This window comes from Mesoplodon densirostris, chromosome 8 (assembly GCF_025265405.1).
Source record: "Mesoplodon densirostris isolate mMesDen1 chromosome 8, mMesDen1 primary haplotype, whole genome shotgun sequence".
NCBI classification, from domain to species: domain Eukaryota; kingdom Metazoa; phylum Chordata; class Mammalia; order Artiodactyla; family Ziphiidae; genus Mesoplodon; species Mesoplodon densirostris.
The window spans coordinates 33,860,336-33,878,668 of NC_082668.1; the positions used below are offsets into that span (position 1 = coordinate 33,860,336).

An 18,333-nucleotide genomic window follows, 5' to 3' on the forward strand; every position below is an offset into this window, starting at 1 on the left:
AAAAAACAGATGCTTAGAAAAACGTTTTCCTGTTTAAGAATCACAGCATATATTATGAGAGTATTCATTTATATTCCATAACTTGTACCAGTACCTGTACAATTGTTTTCTTTTTCCTCCTTTGTTAGCATTGCCAAGAGTCAACTGATCCTGATCTAAGCAAAACCAAGCATTGAAAGAAAAGGCAGACCCTGGCCATTTCTGTATGGAAGGCACAGAAATTCCTGCCATACTATGTGACAAATTAAAATACTGCAGTGCGCTCTCTAGACTTTGTTTTCGGGCCATTGTCAGGATTGCTCGAGTTACAAGAGTGGTATAGGGGTGAATGTACTCAGATTCATCCACTCTCAACAATCTTAGTAGTTGACGGATTTCTTCTGAGCTCACTGACTGACTCCCCAATGAACCATGGAGTGCAATCAAGTTCTCAGCACAAGTTCGATGGAGGGAAGAATGGGAATTAAGGGTTTCAATGATTCTAATTCCCATGTTTGCATTGACACAAGTAGTTCGACTCTGCCTATTAATACAACAAATTCTTTTCAGCCAATCAGAGATGAAGATTTGCAGGTCATGGGATTCTAGCTCTGGAAGCCACTGGATAAGAAGCAAGAGAGGCTGGACATTACTAATGCCCAAAATTCCAACTGAAGTGTGATCACCCTCTACAGCCTGTAAAGCAACATAAGAGACAAAAGGTTAGTTACCATCTTTGATACAAAGATAATGGAACTTCTTCTAATAAAGCTAAAAAAACCTCACCATATTCATAAGTTCTTTAAGTAGTTCCAGTGGTGGCTGACCCAGTGATTTTAATACTTCAAACATATGTGTATAACCAATTCTTTCTTTAAATACTTCCTGAAAGGAGAAATCAATACATCAAAGCAGATTTTCAAAGACTGAATTTGTTAGAATATTGAAAATGTTGAATAATACCCATTTAAGTTAATTAACAATATTAAAAAGATTATGAGTTCAATATTTCTGTTTTCTTAAGTCAGATGTCTTCATTTAAATATATTTCATATACCTTCTGGAATACAATGCTACAATAAAATACCAAAATGGTAAAACAAATGGAATTAGCAAAGACTGTGTATTATAAAATTGTTATACTACTTGCAGATCCCTTTACTTTCTTCACTTGATTTGTTATTAGTACAATATTACTTGAAATCAAAACAAAAATGGAGAAAAAGTGAGGAGACTTTAGGAATAAAGGAGTCAGTAGCCTCAAAGAACTAGATTAAAGACTCCTGGCAATTTTGAGTAGTGGCCAAAAAACCTGGGTCCGGTTTTCTCTCTGCTCTTTGTATTGAGTTGGCCAAAAAGTGCCTTCGGTTTTTAAGTAAAAATAAAAGACACATTTTTCATTTTCATCAAGAACTTTACTGAACAACGTATTCACCCTTTTGTTCCACTACCTTCTGCCATTTTTCAGGCAACTTCATAATTCCATCTTCCCCAAATTTTTATCTTTTTGATTAAAGAACTCTTCCAAGTGCCTTTTACAGTCTTCTGGGGAATAGAAATTTTTTCCATTAAGGGAATTTTGTAAAGATCTAAATAAGTGGAAATCTGAAGGTGCAATGTCTGGTGAATAAGGCAGATGAATTAGAACCTCCCAGCCAAGCTGTAACAGTTTTTGCCTGGTCACCAAAGAAACATGTGGTCTTGTGTTATCCTGACGGAAGATTATGCATTTTCTGTTGACTAATTCCGGATGCTTTTTTGTCAGGTGCTGCTTTCAGTTGGTCTAATTGGGAGCAGTACTTGTTGGAATTAATCATTTGGTTTTCCGGAAGGAGCTCATAATAGAGGACTCCCTTCCAAACCCACCATATACACAACCTCACCTTCTTTGGATGAAGACCGGCCTTTGGTGTGGTTGGTGGGTCAAACACAATCTCTTCCGTTCCACATTGTTGTACAGTATCCACTTTTCATCGTCCGTCACAATTTGTTTTAAAAATGGAACGTTTTAATTACGATTAAGTAGAGAATTGCATGCAGAAATACGGTCAAGAAGGTTTTTTCGCTTAACTTATGTGGAGCTCAAACATCAAAGCGATTCACATAACCAAGTTGGTGCAAATGGTTTTCAACACTTGATTTGGATATTTTGAGTATGTTGGCTATCTCCTGCGTATAACATTGATTGTTCTCAATTAATGTCTCCATTTGATCACTATCAACTTCAACTGGTCTACCCGACCGTGGAGCATTATCCAGCAAGAAATCTCCAGCATGAAACTTCGCAAACCACTTTTGACACATTCAATCAGTCACAGCACCTTCTCCATACACCGCACAAATCTTTTTTTTGCATTTCAGTTGCATTTTTACCTCTCTTGAAATAATAAAACATAATAGGCCGAAAATGTTGCTTTTGTTCTTCCATCTTCAATATTAAAATGGCTATACAAAAATTCACCAGTTTTGTTAAGTCCTTTTTAAAACGCATGCTGATATGACAGGTGTCACATACAATCTAGCAAAACTGTTTCAAATGAAGTTAAAGACAACTAAATGCTACTAGAGCCATCTTACAGGAAAAAAACGAACGAACCTTTTGGCCAACCCAATATCTAAATGGTCTAAATTATCTGGAGCACGAAGTTCAATTTAATAAGCTCTAAGTCACACTTGGACTAATGGGTACCAAAAGCCATAATGTAAATTGTAAAGAACACAAAAAACCTAGCAATACTAAATTGGTCCAGTAAGTTAGGCAAAAATATATACACATTATAAAATCAAAAGATTTAAACAAGTATGACTAATTGTCTCCAGGAAGGGGAATTAGTTGACTGTGGGCCAAGGATAGGAAAAAAATCTTTTTTCAAAAGGCATTTTAAAAAATAATCTTTCAAATTTTAAGCCATGCAACATATAACATAGTTTAAAAATTATATTTAAAAAAGACCTGGACATCATTGCAGGTTTGAATTTCATAATACAGTATAAGCAATCCATTATACTCATGAACCAATTACTTAGAACTTAAAATAATTTTTTTCTTAAGTAACTATTATAAATGGAGATTAGATTTCCATGCCAGCCTGTAATAGTTGTAAAAGCCTATTCAGCAGGAATTTAACCATGAGTTATATATAGTGACATTTATAGGGAAAGTCAGTCTCCTAAAAAAAACCAATGGAAAGTAAGAAATACAACTGAAAGCATGGCTTAGGGAACAAGGAATAATTCATTTATTTCTGGTACTAAATGAAATATATTAGAAGTGGAGGATAAGAAGGTAAAATGGTAAAAATAATTATAGACACATACTTATTAAGCACTTACCTTGTGCCTGGCACTCTGCTTACCATTTTACACAGATGATGTCACTAATCCTTAAAAGTACTCAGTGGGAAAACTACTAGCACAGAATCAGCATAAGTGGACTGCAGGGCAGAGTCAGTGGTAGTGAATGAGAAGGGAAAGAAAATCCTGAGGGTCAGTGACTACAAACAAAGAAGCAGAATTTCCAAGGCCATCTGGAAAAACAAGTCCCAAATTGACAGGGCTGTTCACATGTGAAAAATTTTCATATTCTAGATGGTCATAAACTGACCAAATAGTGAAAGAGTGATTATTTTATTAATGAAGAAAAATTATGATATAAAATTTAATTCTTTAAATGCGCTAATCAAATAATCACTTAAAATGATCCTTTCAACATTTCAACACCAGTGCTCTCTTCCCATTCGTTGACTGATGCTGTAAATCCCTACAGTTTGCAGTGAGTCATCAATGCTTTAAATAACCCCAAAGTACTGCCCATAGGCATCTGTCTTTTAAATTATCAGCAAAGTGATTCCTATACAAAGATGAGATATTTTGTGAATTACTTCATGAGTGAAACCATATGTATTTTATACTTTCATACATTACTTTGGGAATTATATAGTGAAAACAGGTATATCTACGATAACATTTTAGAGCTTGAGGACATATGTTTTACCTTAGCAGCTGGAGATTTGTTCATTACTGCGGTCAAAGCCTGAATGGTTGATACAGCCAAACAATCCAACTGTGCCTGAAACACCTACCAGAGGAGGAAAAAAAGGTAAGAAATTAACAAATGTGTTCAAGATTTGTATTCAGTTAGGAAGCCTTTCTTCTGAAAACCTCAAAAAAATATTTAACATGCAATACATTCCTCTTCCAATGAAATGGATCTCTGAAACACTAAAACCTGTAAGAAAAGTTACATACTTGACAGAAAATAAGCCATATGTCAAGAAGAATAAGGTTACATTCACTCATTATATTAAAATGCTTTGGGGGGGAAAAAACCCACCAAGATTAAACATGCTTTTAAAAAGTAATGGACAATCTCAAGAGGAAGGGAGGGAGGGCTATCATGGGAAATTCTTGTCTGTTTTAATTTTCCTTCAAAAATACACTTGAAACTTCCTAGGTTAAAATTTCATTAGCATGTATAATAAGATGTCTAAAACAGTCTTATCTATATTGTTTCCAAACCCTGTGTTATAAATGAAATGGTATGTGCATATATCAATCAATCACATTTGCAAACAATAACATACCTGTATTTTTATATAAAATGCAGAAATTTGAGGCAGAACAGAAAATGAAATATGTATCTATAAGCACTGTCATGTTTTTGAGAAGGCAAGCTTTAATGCCAGAAGTTGTAAGAAAAAATAAATACCAGCTCCATTTTGTCTATTTCTGTTTAAGCTTCATCATAAAGAAGAGATGTGTTAAATTTAAGGGCAGTACATTCATAGCAAAAGAAACAAAAACAAAATAGAACATCAACAATATAAAAAAACTGAACGTGAATGTTATATCATCCGACTTAGTCAACCACAAAAGCATAGTGTGAGGACTAGAAAGTTGTAAAAAATTACCAGTCCCCAAAATCTGCTTTTGGTAATATATTACTATGACTTGAAGCTCGTTACCCCACAAATAGAATTTTCCTCTCTGCCTCTCACTAAAAATGATCTGAGTAAAGGGGGACTGATTAGATCTTTGTCATTGTGAGCTAAGCTCTATCATTTTCAGGCAAGCTATTTAAGCTGGTATCTTGGTTTTTGTTGATGTTGTTTATTTATTAAACATTATTACATAAAATAAACATATTACATGTGTAATAAACATATTATCATATGCATTAAACATTCTGCATACAGAATATCATACTACGATTTAAAAAAAAAAACTAAGATTTTTTTTCTCGACTTTATTGAAGAGGACTAGGCATCACAGTACCTATAATCAGGAATACTAATTGTCAACCTCGAAGGGATTATTATAACATTTTATAAATCTATATAAGAAGACTTTAAGAGGAACTAACACTTATATGGAAACCCAGAATGGTAGTCCGTAATTGATATTTCACATCCAGAAGAGAACAGATTATCATGTCTCTTTTTATACCACAGCTCTATTTATACACCTGGACATTAAGATAATGCTAATAATATGTTAATAAAAGATATCACATAAGCTCTCTCACAAACATTCTGGGAAAGATAAATAACAAAGCAATTTTTATAGGTAGTTTTTGCCAACCTAAATTGCCTAATGTATTGTGAAAAGCAAGATAAATTGTATATATCTGCCTTATACCCGTGTAAAGGTGAGTTTTTAGAAAAGAAAAAAGTTAAATTTTATGCTAAATTAAGACTCAAAGAGCTCGGCATCTTCTTCCCTTCCTCCAAGATTTGGGTTGTCCATTGAATTATAATAATCATTTGTCAACAAGAGGCAAAGAATCAAGATATTAAAACTGATCAAACATATTCACGAACAAAGCCCTAAGGTCCCAATACACCACAATGCTTAGAAAAAGAAGCCCCCAAAATATGGAGTCATCACTAGGTGGACAGCACTGATATTGGGATTCCATTCCTGTACTTTATATTTCCTCAAACTGAAAAGAAGACACACATACATAGATGGAATCCTGTCGATCATTTATATTCCTCACCAAGATTTCAATATATTTATCTTTTAGATGAAAGCATTTATTTTTAAATTTTTAAACAATTTTCAAAAATAATTATGAAGATTAGAAATAGATAATGTTTGTATACTTTAAAACATAAGAAGAAAAGTACAGGAATAGGTGCTCCCATTGACTGATTTTGGACTTCAGCTGAAACAAGATGCAGGCTTTGTAGATACCTGGTCCTCATTCATTTCTGTCAGTAATTTGTTGGCAAGGTCTTTCTCGTTCTTGTCTGCCACCTTACTGTTAGCATTTAAAAATAGCTGTTAAAAACAGAGACAAGAATAATGGAGAAAGAACATTAAATTGTTACCTATAAGCAGAAGTGAAGCTTAAATGGATTTCCATATCTCTTGAAATAAATCCAAGAATCCACTCATGAAGTATACCACTCTTAAAATGACAATCAACTGTCCACTTTCTGGATTACTAACTAACATTAGTTCATATACTCTGTAATTAATTATCAGTTATTTCTCTCTGAAACTCAAAGTTACCAAAATAAGAAACAACAGCAATAATTAAATAATTATTAGGAATACTTAGTTAATATTCCTGAATTCTTAAAGAATCAGCAGGGAATGACTCATAGAAGAGAAGGAAACTGCTATTGAGACAGACTAAAGATACTGTAGTAAATAATGTATAGTAAGGGTTCTGCAGCCACGTAGGTGTGTGAAATGCTATTAAACTAACTTTAAAAAGGGGTCTTTCTGGAAATGCTTCTCAGAGTCTCAAATATGCTAATGCGTACTTTGACAAGGGAGGTCAGTGTGTAGTATTTCCCTAACTTATCTGACCACACATTTTGTTAAAAATTTTGTTAACAGTATTCTCCAAAATTATCAAGAGTTGAGCATAATTTATATTAGTCTGTACACTAGAAAGATGGATTAGGATTACCTCTGACATACATTGAGACTGCCCTTTTCTGAAAGAAATGAAAGAATCAAGTAGTTTGGCTTACATAAATAAAACCCAGCATCCCAAGATCTCAGTCACAGTTTGGGTAAAGAGGAAAATAATTCAAATGAGAGTGAAAAGGGAGAGAAAGTTAGATTTATAACGGGATTTATCAAGAGCATCCTAAGAAGGAAGTTCTTCTTAGGAACTACTATCATTTCAGAAATTGAAAACAAAAATCCATTAATGTGCTGAAATAATGCAATATAAAATAAAAGGGGTAATAGTAAGGTATGCAAGAGCATAAGTAAAGCTAAACCTAAAAATAGATTAGCGTACGCAATTCAGGCTTTGGAATCAGAAACCTGCATTTGAATCTTGGTTCTGCTACTTATTAGCTGTCTGGTTTTAAGGAAAACTACTTAAATTCTCCGAGTTTGTTTTCTCAGAAATGAAAAGAATAATATATCATGAAATTGGCGTGCAGATTAAATGAGATAATCCATGTTAGGTTATTAGCCTAAAACTGACATACAACAAGGGCTAAATAAATGAAAGCTGGTATCATTATTAGCAGCAAAGATTTTAAAATAGTAATATTCCATATTATCTAGGTGCAATAACACAGGACTGCTCAAAACTGATGAAAGTAAAAATAAGTAAAGTCTTTCCAGAAAGCAATCCATATCAAGATTCTTTTAAAAAGTTCTTACTCTTTAAATCAGTAATTGTATTTCTAGGAATCTACTCAAAGAAACAGTCAGAAATTGACACTAAGATTTTGGAAGAGAAATGCTCACTTCAATTCTGTTTACAACAGCAAAAAATTAGAAACCAGTCAAATATCAACATAATAGAATATGTTAATAAATTATGGTTCATCCATAGGTTGAAATAGAAATCCTCAAATTTTCTGGTCTGAAGACCCCTTAACACTCTTTAAAAAATTACTGAGAACCCCAATGAACTGAACTTTTATTTATGTGGGTTACATCTATCAATATTTACCATATCAGAAATTAAAATCAAGGCGTTTAAAAAATATTTATTTATTCAAAAAATAACAAATCCATTACAAGTTTATATAAATAACATGTTTATGAAAAATATATTTTCCAAAATATACCTTAGTGAGGATGGCACTGCTTTTACATTTTTGCAAATCTCTTTAAACGTCTGACTTAAGAGAAGACAGATGAACTCTCCTATCTGCTTTTTGTTTTGTTTTGTTTTTGTGGTACGCGGGCCTCTCACTGTTGTGGCCTCTCCCGTTGCAGAGAACAGGCTCCGGACGCGTAGGCTCAGCGGCCATGGCTCACGGGCCTAGCCGCTCCGCGGCATGTGGGATCTTCCCGGACCGGGGCACGAACCCGTGTTCCCTGCATCAGCAGGCGGACTCTCAACCACTGCGCCACCAGGGAAGCCCTCTTATCTGCTTTTGCGTTCAGACTTTTATAATGTTGTTTAGGTTACAGTTTAAGAAGAAAATTAACTTCAAAAAGAAATTTTGTTAAGATTAGACTTTGCAGACTCCCTAAAATGATCTTGGGGATCCCATACTTTGAGAACTGCTGTGTTGAAATACTTGCAGTCATTAAAAGCAATCTTTTGAAAAATATATGATAGCATATGGAAAGATTCATGATATAACACAATTAAAAGCAGAATAAAAAAATATTCAGTAGTATTCCAATTTTGTAAAGGAAAATACATCCACATTAAAAATATACACACAGGGCTTCCCTGGTGGCGCAGTGGTTGAGAGTCCGCCTGCCAATGCAGGGAACACGGGTTCGTGCCCCGGTCCGGGAGGATCCCACATGCCGCGGAGCGGCTGGGCCCGTGAGCCATGGCCGCTGGGCCTGCGCGTCCGGAGCCTGTGCTCCACAACGGGAGAGGCCACAACAGTGAGAGGCCCGCGTAACGCCAAAAAAATATATATATATATATACACACAAATATGTATATTTTGCAACATTTTAAATACTGTATATATGCTTTGTAAAAAATATTGTTATGCTTCTTTTTTCCTCCAAAAGCTCTATATTGTGTATTGTTCTAGAAGTTAAATAAATATCTATTTTTAAAAAAATGAAAAGAAACTTTCTCAAGGTCACTAAGACAATGTGTATAAATCCAGACAGGTATGATTCCCAAAGTCAGGCTTTCAACTACACCATTTTGTCTATTTACTCCTAACACTCTTTTCCATAAAGTAACCCTTGGTTGATCCTCTGATAAATTCTCATTCTTGGGCTTCCCTGGTGGCCCAGTGGCTGAGAGTCCGCCTGCCGATGCAGGGGACACAGATTCGTGCCCCGGTCTTGATCCCACATGCCGCGGAGTGGATGGGCCCGTGAGCGATGGCCGCTGAGCCTGCACGTCTGGAGCCTGTGCTCCACAATGGGAGAGGCCACAACAGTGAGAGGCCCGCGTACCACACACACACAAAAATTCTCATTCTTACTAAGACTGTCATGATGATAAATTTATTGTAGTTGATTTTAAGGAGTAGATGTGGAGAAGAAAGAGAAGAAATTAAAGAAAACAAATCAAAGAAGATGAGCGACACCACAATATCAAAAGCTTTCCAGAATCTTATGACTGAAGTCCTCAAATGGAACTTTATATACTTACAATATATTTTTGAAAAAATGATTTCAACTAGCAAAGTGCTAAAGTCCATGTAATGGTTTTGAATTCTACTCTTTGCTACTAGAAATTTGCTGTTATTTTCTTCACATTAATTCAAATATTTTTGAACAGCTCAAAAAAGACTTATAGTAACTCAAAGCATATCCCCCTTTCAAAATTCAATATAGTAAAAGAAAATAATTCTTAAATATTTAAAGTTCATCATACCTATCATAAAAGTTAAATATATGATTCCATGGAACTGTATTTTAAATATGTTATAGTATGATGAAACTCATTTTGAGAAGCCCAGAAGTCTTTACACAAATATTCAAGGAAATTAATGTGTACTTAAACTGGTTGGTGAATCTCATGCAAAAAGAAGGCATAGAAACTGCAACAGTTACCCTAAAGATTTATGTGTAATTCATAAATTGTTTATGACACTTTAAGCGTTAGATGATAATGCTTCCAATGGGTCTGAATATTTAAATGATGAATTGTCTTGATTCTGTATTACTATACAAAAGAGTAAATGATTCATTCCTTATTAACAAATAACAATTTAAACAGAAATCAATCATAGACATCTGTAGCATTCTATAACACATCTGGGAACTTAAGTTTTCACAAGATGCCAAACATTTTTATATATTCATAAATCATATGACCTATCTCCATCAAATATGTTTGTATATACAGTAAATAAAACCTATAATTCTTTTATATTTAGTGCGCAGAAAACATTTTTTCTACTGACTAAACAGTGACCTTAAGTACCAGTAATACAGTTACAAAACTACATATAACAATGAACTTAGGGTCAGAATACCTGGGTAAGAAATCCTACCTCCATCATATATTAGTGTTAAACACTGGGCTCATCACTTAAGCTCTTAGGACACATTTCCTCATTTCTATAATAAAAGAGCTGGGCAGTTCATTTCAAAGGTTCCCCCTTGTTTTTATTATTTTTAAATTTTTTTATTAAATCATCTTAACTAATTTATTATATTTTTAAGAAGTTTATTTATTTAATTTATTTTATTTTTTGCTGCATTGGGTCTTCGTTGCTGCATGCAGGTTTTTCTCTGGTTACAGTGAGCAGAGGCTACTCTTTGTTGCGGTGCACGGGCTCTGGGCATGCGGGTTTCAGTAATTGTGCCACGTGGGCTCAGCAGTTGTGGCACATGGGCTTAGTTGCTCTGCACATGTGGGATCTTCCCGGACCAGGTGTCGAACTCGTGTCCCCTGCATTGGCAGGCAGATTCTTAACCACTGTGCCACTTGTTTTTAAAACTTAATGAGTCTAGATGTGGCACATATATGCAATGGAATATTACGCAGCCATAAAAAGGAACGAAACTGAGTTATCTGTAGTGAGGCAGATGGACCTAGAGACTGTCATTCAGAGTGAAGTAAGTCAGAAAGAGAAAAACAAATACCATATGCTAACACATATATATGGAATCTTAAAAAAAAAAAAAAAAAGGTCATGAAGAACCTAGGGGCAAGACGGGAATAAAGATGCAGACCTACTAGAGAATGAACTTGAGGATACAGGGAGGTGGCAGGGTAAGCTGGGACAAAGTGAGAGAGTGGCATGGACATATATACACTATCAAACGTAAAATAGATAGCTAGTGGGAAGCAGCCGCGTAGCACAGGGATATCAGCTCGGTGCTTTGTGACCACCTAGAGGGGTGGGAGGAAGGGAGATGCAAGAGGGAAGAGATATGGGGACATATGTATATGTATAACTGCTTCACTTTGTTATAAAGCAGAAACACACCATTGTAAAGCTATTATACTCCAATAAAGATGTTAAAAAAAAAAACTTAATGAGTCTAAAGTTTAGTGAGGAATCTACAGGGAGTCTGACTAGAATATTCCACAAATAAAGACTACTGCTAGGAGAGAAGGCTCAGGTCCCAAAGCCTAGCTTTCCCCTCTGAAATGGGTTTCTTCTCTACCATTTCCTGTTTCAAAACAAAATGTGATAAATGGTAACAAATAATTAAATTTTAAAATGGTATGACTATCAGCAAGTTTCTAGATCTAAATGATAAGAAACTTTGGTTTATAACATAGACGAAAGAGTAAATATTAGCTCACCATCATGACAGCTATGTCAAACAGTTTTGTATTTTTAAAAAAGATACTGTTGACCATGATATGATAGAGATTTTTAATTATGTCTTAGTTTCATATACTGTATAAATGCATTCAAAAAAGTTTAGTAGAAACTATCTTATCCTAGTGATTTATCCTTCCATAATGTGTGACTGGCAGGTTCTCTACACATGTGAGATCTTGCCTTTATTACTGAAGTTGTCTTTATAACTGATAAAGCCACGCTGCATTTTTACAACAAACAGAAGGTTTTATAAACATTTCTCTTATGCTGCTTTCACCTCCCTAGGATTTCTTTCCCAAGAATGAATAAAAGGCAGACAGAGAGATCTTGGCTCTATGGTGACAATTTGGTACTTTTGTTGACTTCATAAATAATCATTATGACTTACTTTATCAATATATTATTTCCTATTTTATGCTATTCTTCACAATTTTACTATAAGTTAAGCAATATAGTGACATAAATGTTTTCAAGGATACCCCTCCTAACAGAGTGGAAAAATTCAAGGAGCTAACGTTAAAATTCTTATTCTGGAATATTCTCACAGAATCAGAAGGGACCCCCAGTATTTTTCAACAGGGAGTTCATGAAAGGAATACTTCAAATAGAAAGGTAAAAGCTCTTTGAAGTAGTTTTACTTTCAAAGCCTTCTCAAGAAGGTTTCTGGTGCCATCTTGAAATTTATGGAAACATATAATAATCAGAGATATTAGTTATTATGTACTTATACACATATCTGCTAAAAGTATAAATTAGTAAAAACTTTAAAAAATAAGCAAATTGGAAGTATACATCAAGAACATTAATAGTATTTTTATTTTTCTACTTTTCTACATTTTCCACTTATTCATGTTTTCACACAATGTTCCCTACTTAAAAAAATGTATGCTCTTTGATCTAATAATTGTACTAGAAATAGAATTCTGTTTTATGAAACTTTAAAGAGTTATGTAATCACAAACAAAATTGGAAACAAATTAAGAATTTACCAATAGGGAATAGTTAAGTAAACTATGGTACATCCAGTCAGTATAATAACATGTAAATATGAAAATCATAACACATGAAAATGCTAATGAAATAATCTTAAGTGAAACAAAAGTGCAAAAACATATGCCATCAAATGCTCATACTAAATTTTAACAATGCATAACAAAAAAGACTTTGAAACTTAACAACAAAAAAGCTAAAAAACCCAATTAAAAAATGCACCAAGGACTTGAATAGACATTTCTCTAAAGATGATACACAAATGGCCAGTAAGCACATGAAAAGATGCTCAGCATCACTAATCATTAGAGAAAAGCAAATCAAACTACAATGAGATACCACCTCACACCCATTGAGATGGCTATTATCAAAAAAAAAAGAAGAGGAAGAAGAGGAGGAGGAGGAGGAAGGAGAAGAGGAGGAGGAGGAAGAGGGAGAAGAGGAAGAAGAAGGACGAGAAGGAGAAGAAGAAGAAGAAGAAGAAGAAGAAAACAAGTGTTGATAAGAATGTGGAGAAACTGGAACCTTTGTGCACTGTTGGTGGCAATGTAAAATGGTGCAGCTACTATGGAAAACAGTAAGGTGGTTCCTCAAAAAATTAAAAATTTAATTACTATATGATCCAGCAAACCCACTTCTGGATATATACCAAAAAGAATTTAAAGTAGGGTCTTGAAGAGATATGTGTATACTCATGTTCATAGCAACATTATCCATGATAGCCAAAAGGTAGAATCAACACAAGAGTCCATCAACAGATGAATGAATAAACAAAATGTGGTATATACATATGTGTACATACAATGAGATACTATTCAGTCTTAAAAAGAAAGGAAATTCTGCAATATGCTACAACATGGATGAATCTTGAGGATATTATGCTGAATGAAATAAGCCAGTCAGAAAAAATCAAACACTGTATAATTCCACCTATACGAGGTACTTAGAGTAGTCAAAATCACAGAGACAGCAAGAATAGTAGTTGCCAAGGGCTGAACGGAGAGGAGAATGTAGAGTTGTTTAATGGATATAGAGCTTTAGTTTTACAAGATGAAGAGTTATGGGGGATGGATGGTGGTAATGGTTGCAACAATGTGAATGTATTTAATACCACTGAACTGTATACTTAAAAATGATTAAGATGGTAAATTTTACGTTACATGTATTTTACCACAATAAAAAAATTTAGTTATAGTTATGCTCAAAATAGAATCAAAACATAAACCAAATAACAGCTTCTTAAAATCAAAGACAACAGGGCTTCCCTGGTGGCTCAGTGGTTAAGAATCCGCCTGCCAATGCAGGGGACACGGGTTCGAGCCCTGGTCCGGGAAGATCCCACATGCCATGGAGAAACTAAGCCCGTGTGCCACAACTACTGAGCCTGCGCTCTAGAGCCCACAAGCCACAACTACTGAGCCTGTGTGCCACAACTACTGAAGCCCACGCGTCTAGAGCCCGTGCTCTGCAACAAGAGAAGCCACTGCAATGAGAAGCCCGTACACCGCTACAAAGAGTAGCCCCCTCTCGCCACAACTAGAGAAAGCCCATGCACAGCAACAAAGACCCAATGCAGCCAAAAATAAATAAAATAAATTTTAAAAAAAATCAAAGACAACAATAATAGTAATAATAGAAAAATACCTTGCAGTTCTGTAGCAGTCGTATGAGATGTTCAAAGCAATTACTGTTAAGAAAAATAGCCTGAAGAACAGGCCTATCTCTGCAGTCTAACATGGCTGTAATGGTATCTAGGAAATTAAAAACAAAATTGTCCATTAATAAAGTGGAAAATCTGGGATCACAGAAACATTCACTCTAGCCATATATTTAATTTAGGTTTTTTGGCTAACAAACAGATGTAAATTAATAGGAAATAATAAAGAGGGGGAATAGAAAACAAAACCTGTACTTATTACTTGATAAGAAAAGTGGAAAAAAAGTGAACATTTTTATACTTTATTATTAAAAATATTTATTTTTTATATATAAGAATGATATATATTTCCCAGAGATTTACTTAGGTGTTCTTCCATTATAACTTAAGTGTAATAAACTGTGGTTCCCAACTTGATATGAATAAGCAACACTTGGTTATGTCTGGCAACATAGTCTCATTTCTATAGTATAAAATTAACATATGACTATCATGAAAATGAGACTTAGGCAATTAATCCATTTGTGATGATGCTTTGGTCTTGTTTCCTACTGAAAGGATGTCCCCACTCAGAAATCAAGGGACATTTGACATAGGTAATATGCAAGTTCATAATAAAAAAGAAGTCCAATTTAGACTCAAATTTCCTTATAAACTTATAATTTATAATAATTATAAAACATAACATGTTATAACATATAAAAGAATAGAAACTATATAAGATGAATCTATTTTCCTACAAAAACACTGTTTTTATGAATCATTAAGTTTCACTGAGATTTTGATGTCCAATATTTTTAAATTGGACACCACACACATACCCACACAAACATTTTTTAAAGTCTCTAGGGCTATACAACAAACCATTAATGTTGGTTATGTCGGGTGGCAGGATGCAAAAACTTTTTTTTACTTATCTGAACTTTCTAGTTTAGCTATAATGAAAATATGTTACTCCTATAAAAAGGAACTCAGTTAATAATATTAGTATCTATCAATTTAACAGAAATACAAAAAGAAATCACATATATTGGTGAAGGAGCTTGCAGGGAGGCAGGAGAGGGGGAGAGAGAGAAAGAAGCACAGAATGACACAAAACAACCAACACAAAGAGAGGGAAAGAGAAACAAGACACATACACACAGAGGATCTGAGGAATCAAAACAAAACAAGAAACCAGAAACCCTCAAAAGGAAGGACATGCTGAAGTGATTTCTACAGAGATGTATTAGAAGCACATAAAAAAATGATCGTAAGTGACTCTTTACCATAGGTTAGAAACTACAAATGGCACTTCTTGAAAATTTACTTTTCCTAGAATTTCAAAATCACAGCTGATTTACTTTTGAACATTGATGCTTTTAGTGGATTACAACTTTCAAGAGAATATAGAGGCTCGATTTTGTCACTGTTAAAGCAAACATGTGAAAGACAAATCAATTCCATATTATTTTGAAGTCAAATCTAAATAGTCACACAATATCTGAATTAAACAATCAATATTTTCGATACAATAGCCTTGAATTCTAAATGAAAATGGAGAATATAAAGGTAAAAAAAAAACTAGATTCAGAGAAAACTGAATATAATAAACTTCATCTAATACTCACTCAGCATTTTGATCTGTAGAGCTATGAACCGGCTTTCCCACAGCCTGGACCTCCTTTGATTAGGTAAAGCTGAATGATCTGAATTTAGCAATTTAAAATAGTTCTCCAAAATAGTGCTGGTTTCCACTTGACGCTGATCAGAGCTGCTAGTGAGAAGGATATGTACCACCTCTGTAAGGCACTTCAGAGTAAGTTCTACCTTCCTACCCACTTCTTCAGGATTTCCATCCTCCCAAGAATCGCAGTCGGCCAAAACTCTCATGAGAACCTCCATGGTGGCTGGAGAAATTGCTTGCAAAGCATTCCTCTGAAACATGAGAGACTAAAAATGAAACCCAAATCTAACTGAAGTGCTGTACGTTTGCAAAAACAAAGAGAATTTAATAAATCTGCAGACTTTTTCTTTATAAATCAACATTGAAAAACTTTTACACAGATACTTTGACAGACATTGCTGGTGTTTTACACATATTAGGTCTTCATTTCTTCACTACTAATAGAATTCTGATTTTATTCAGAGAGTCACCTGCCCATGTAGAAAACTTACTTACCACCCTCCCTTGTAGCTAGGGGTAGCCATGCGACATAGTTCTGGTCAAGAATATATGCCAGTAGACCATGAAGAGGATATCACTTTACAAATAAAAAAGGAAAGGATCCTTTGCTCTTGGCTTTTTCACCCTTTTCCTGCCTGAAATGCAGACAAGAAGCTTGCAGCCACCTTTATATCATGAGGAAACAAGCCCCAGAATTAAAGTAGCAGGCTACAGAGCAGAACAGGAACACAAGGACCTTAGTCCCTGATGATATCATTGAGTTGCTGTGCTATCCCAGAACTGCCTTCATCGGGATTTCTTATGCAAGAATAAAAATAAACACGTCAATTTGGCCAAGCCTCTCTCAGATTTTCTTTTGGTTATAGCAAATGACATATATCATTTATATCATATTATCCCAAATAATATAGATATATAAGAGGACTGGCTTGGCTCTGATTCTACAAACATATTTCTGAAACTCTAAGTAACTGGTAGCTATTTGAGATGATCCATTAAGCTTGAAATAAATATGTTGCCCTAAATTGTTAAATTCGTAAATAATAAATCAGAGTATAATTATGTAAAATCATCTAAAAGTAATAACACTTAGGCCATGTGGACTGATTATCAATATGATAAATAATATCAATAATAACAAGTGCTACTATGGAAGAAATTGCTGATGGCCCATCCAACATCAATTTCCCTCTGCTTCCTTATTAACAGAACCCCTGATGTTTTTGCTGGACACATGGCTACCAGGAATAAACATTACATTTAAATAAAAGAAGTAAGTAAATTAAGTTTTAAACAAGATCTAAACTCAAAAAATATTTGTATGGTTCATGAAATTTTTAAAGAGACAAAGAATTCATTAAATAATCTACGGAAAACTTTTTGCACTGTTTACTATCGTTTTATAGGTTAACTTTCAACATGTTCCTCACCTGCCCACCAGCTACAATGGCTCCAAAGAGATGCAATAAGCAACACTTAAGACTCTCCTTGAGATGCTCACTTTCTTGAAAACATTCTGTGAATATAATACACAAAATAAATAAATAAGGTTTCTCTTTCACAGTATGACTGATCTCTAAGGAATGTCTGACACAGAAACATCAACGATTTGTATAGCTGATTCACTTGCTGCACAGTAGAAGCTAACACAACATTGTAAAGCAACTATATTCCAGTAAAAATTAATTATAAGAAACAAAACAAAACAGAACAAAATTTAAAAAAAAGGATTTGTGAAAGGCTAAAATTTGTTAAAAGGCAAAGTTAACATGCATTTTTTTTTTCATAGAAAAGGAAAAGAGAAACCATCAATCAGGGAGCATTTTAGATACTTTATGTTACCTCATTTAATTCTCATAATACTCTATACGAGGATGATATTTTGCCCCCATTTATAAATGAGCAAATGGAAGGTCAAAATTTAATACGGTGGGCCTCCCTGGTGGCGCAGTGGTTAAGAGTCCGCCTGCCGATGCAGGGGATACGGGTTCGTGCCCCGGTCTGGGAGGATCCCATATGCCGCGGAGCGGCTGGGCCCGTGAGCCATGGCCGCTGGGCCTGCGCATCCGGAGCCTGTGCTCCGCAACGGGAGAGGCCACAACAGTGAGAGGCCCACATACCGCAAAAAGAAAAAAAAAAAAAAAAAAAAAATTTAATACGATGCCTAAAGTCATCAGGTTACTAAGTGACAGAGATACAAATTAACCCAAATCTGCAATAAAACTAGATGTCTTTTTACTACTAGTACTACTGCTTATATAAACTATTATTATTCAATTATAAAATTGAAAGAGTTAAATAAAAAGATCTCCTGGGTCCACTCCAGGGCTAATATTCTAAAGTTCTGG

General features: G+C 34.5%; 1 protein-coding gene across 4 annotated transcripts in view; it reads right to left on the bottom strand.

The window, feature by feature from the left end:
* The window catches only part of NBEAL1 (neurobeachin like 1), a 172,035-nt gene that overhangs the window by 103,764 nt on the left and 49,938 nt on the right, over nt 1–18,333 (bottom strand). For 2 of the 4 annotated variants that reach the window (XM_060106208.1, XM_060106209.1), the window contains 7 exons: nt 17,416–17,501; nt 15,930–16,236; nt 14,307–14,413; nt 6,175–6,261; nt 3,974–4,057; nt 766–864; nt 95–675 (listed from right to left, as the gene is read on the bottom strand). In XM_060106208.1, the coding sequence (XP_059962191.1) occupies nt 95–675; nt 766–864; nt 3,974–4,057; nt 6,175–6,261; nt 14,307–14,413; nt 15,930–16,236; nt 17,416–17,501 (1,351 nt within the window). Of the gene's footprint in view, nt 1–94; nt 676–765; nt 865–1,862; nt 1,887–3,973; nt 4,058–6,174; nt 6,262–14,306; nt 14,414–15,929; nt 16,237–17,415; nt 17,502–18,333 lie in introns of those variants that run through there. The other 2 variants (XM_060106210.1, XM_060106211.1) reach the window with 2 other exon arrangements.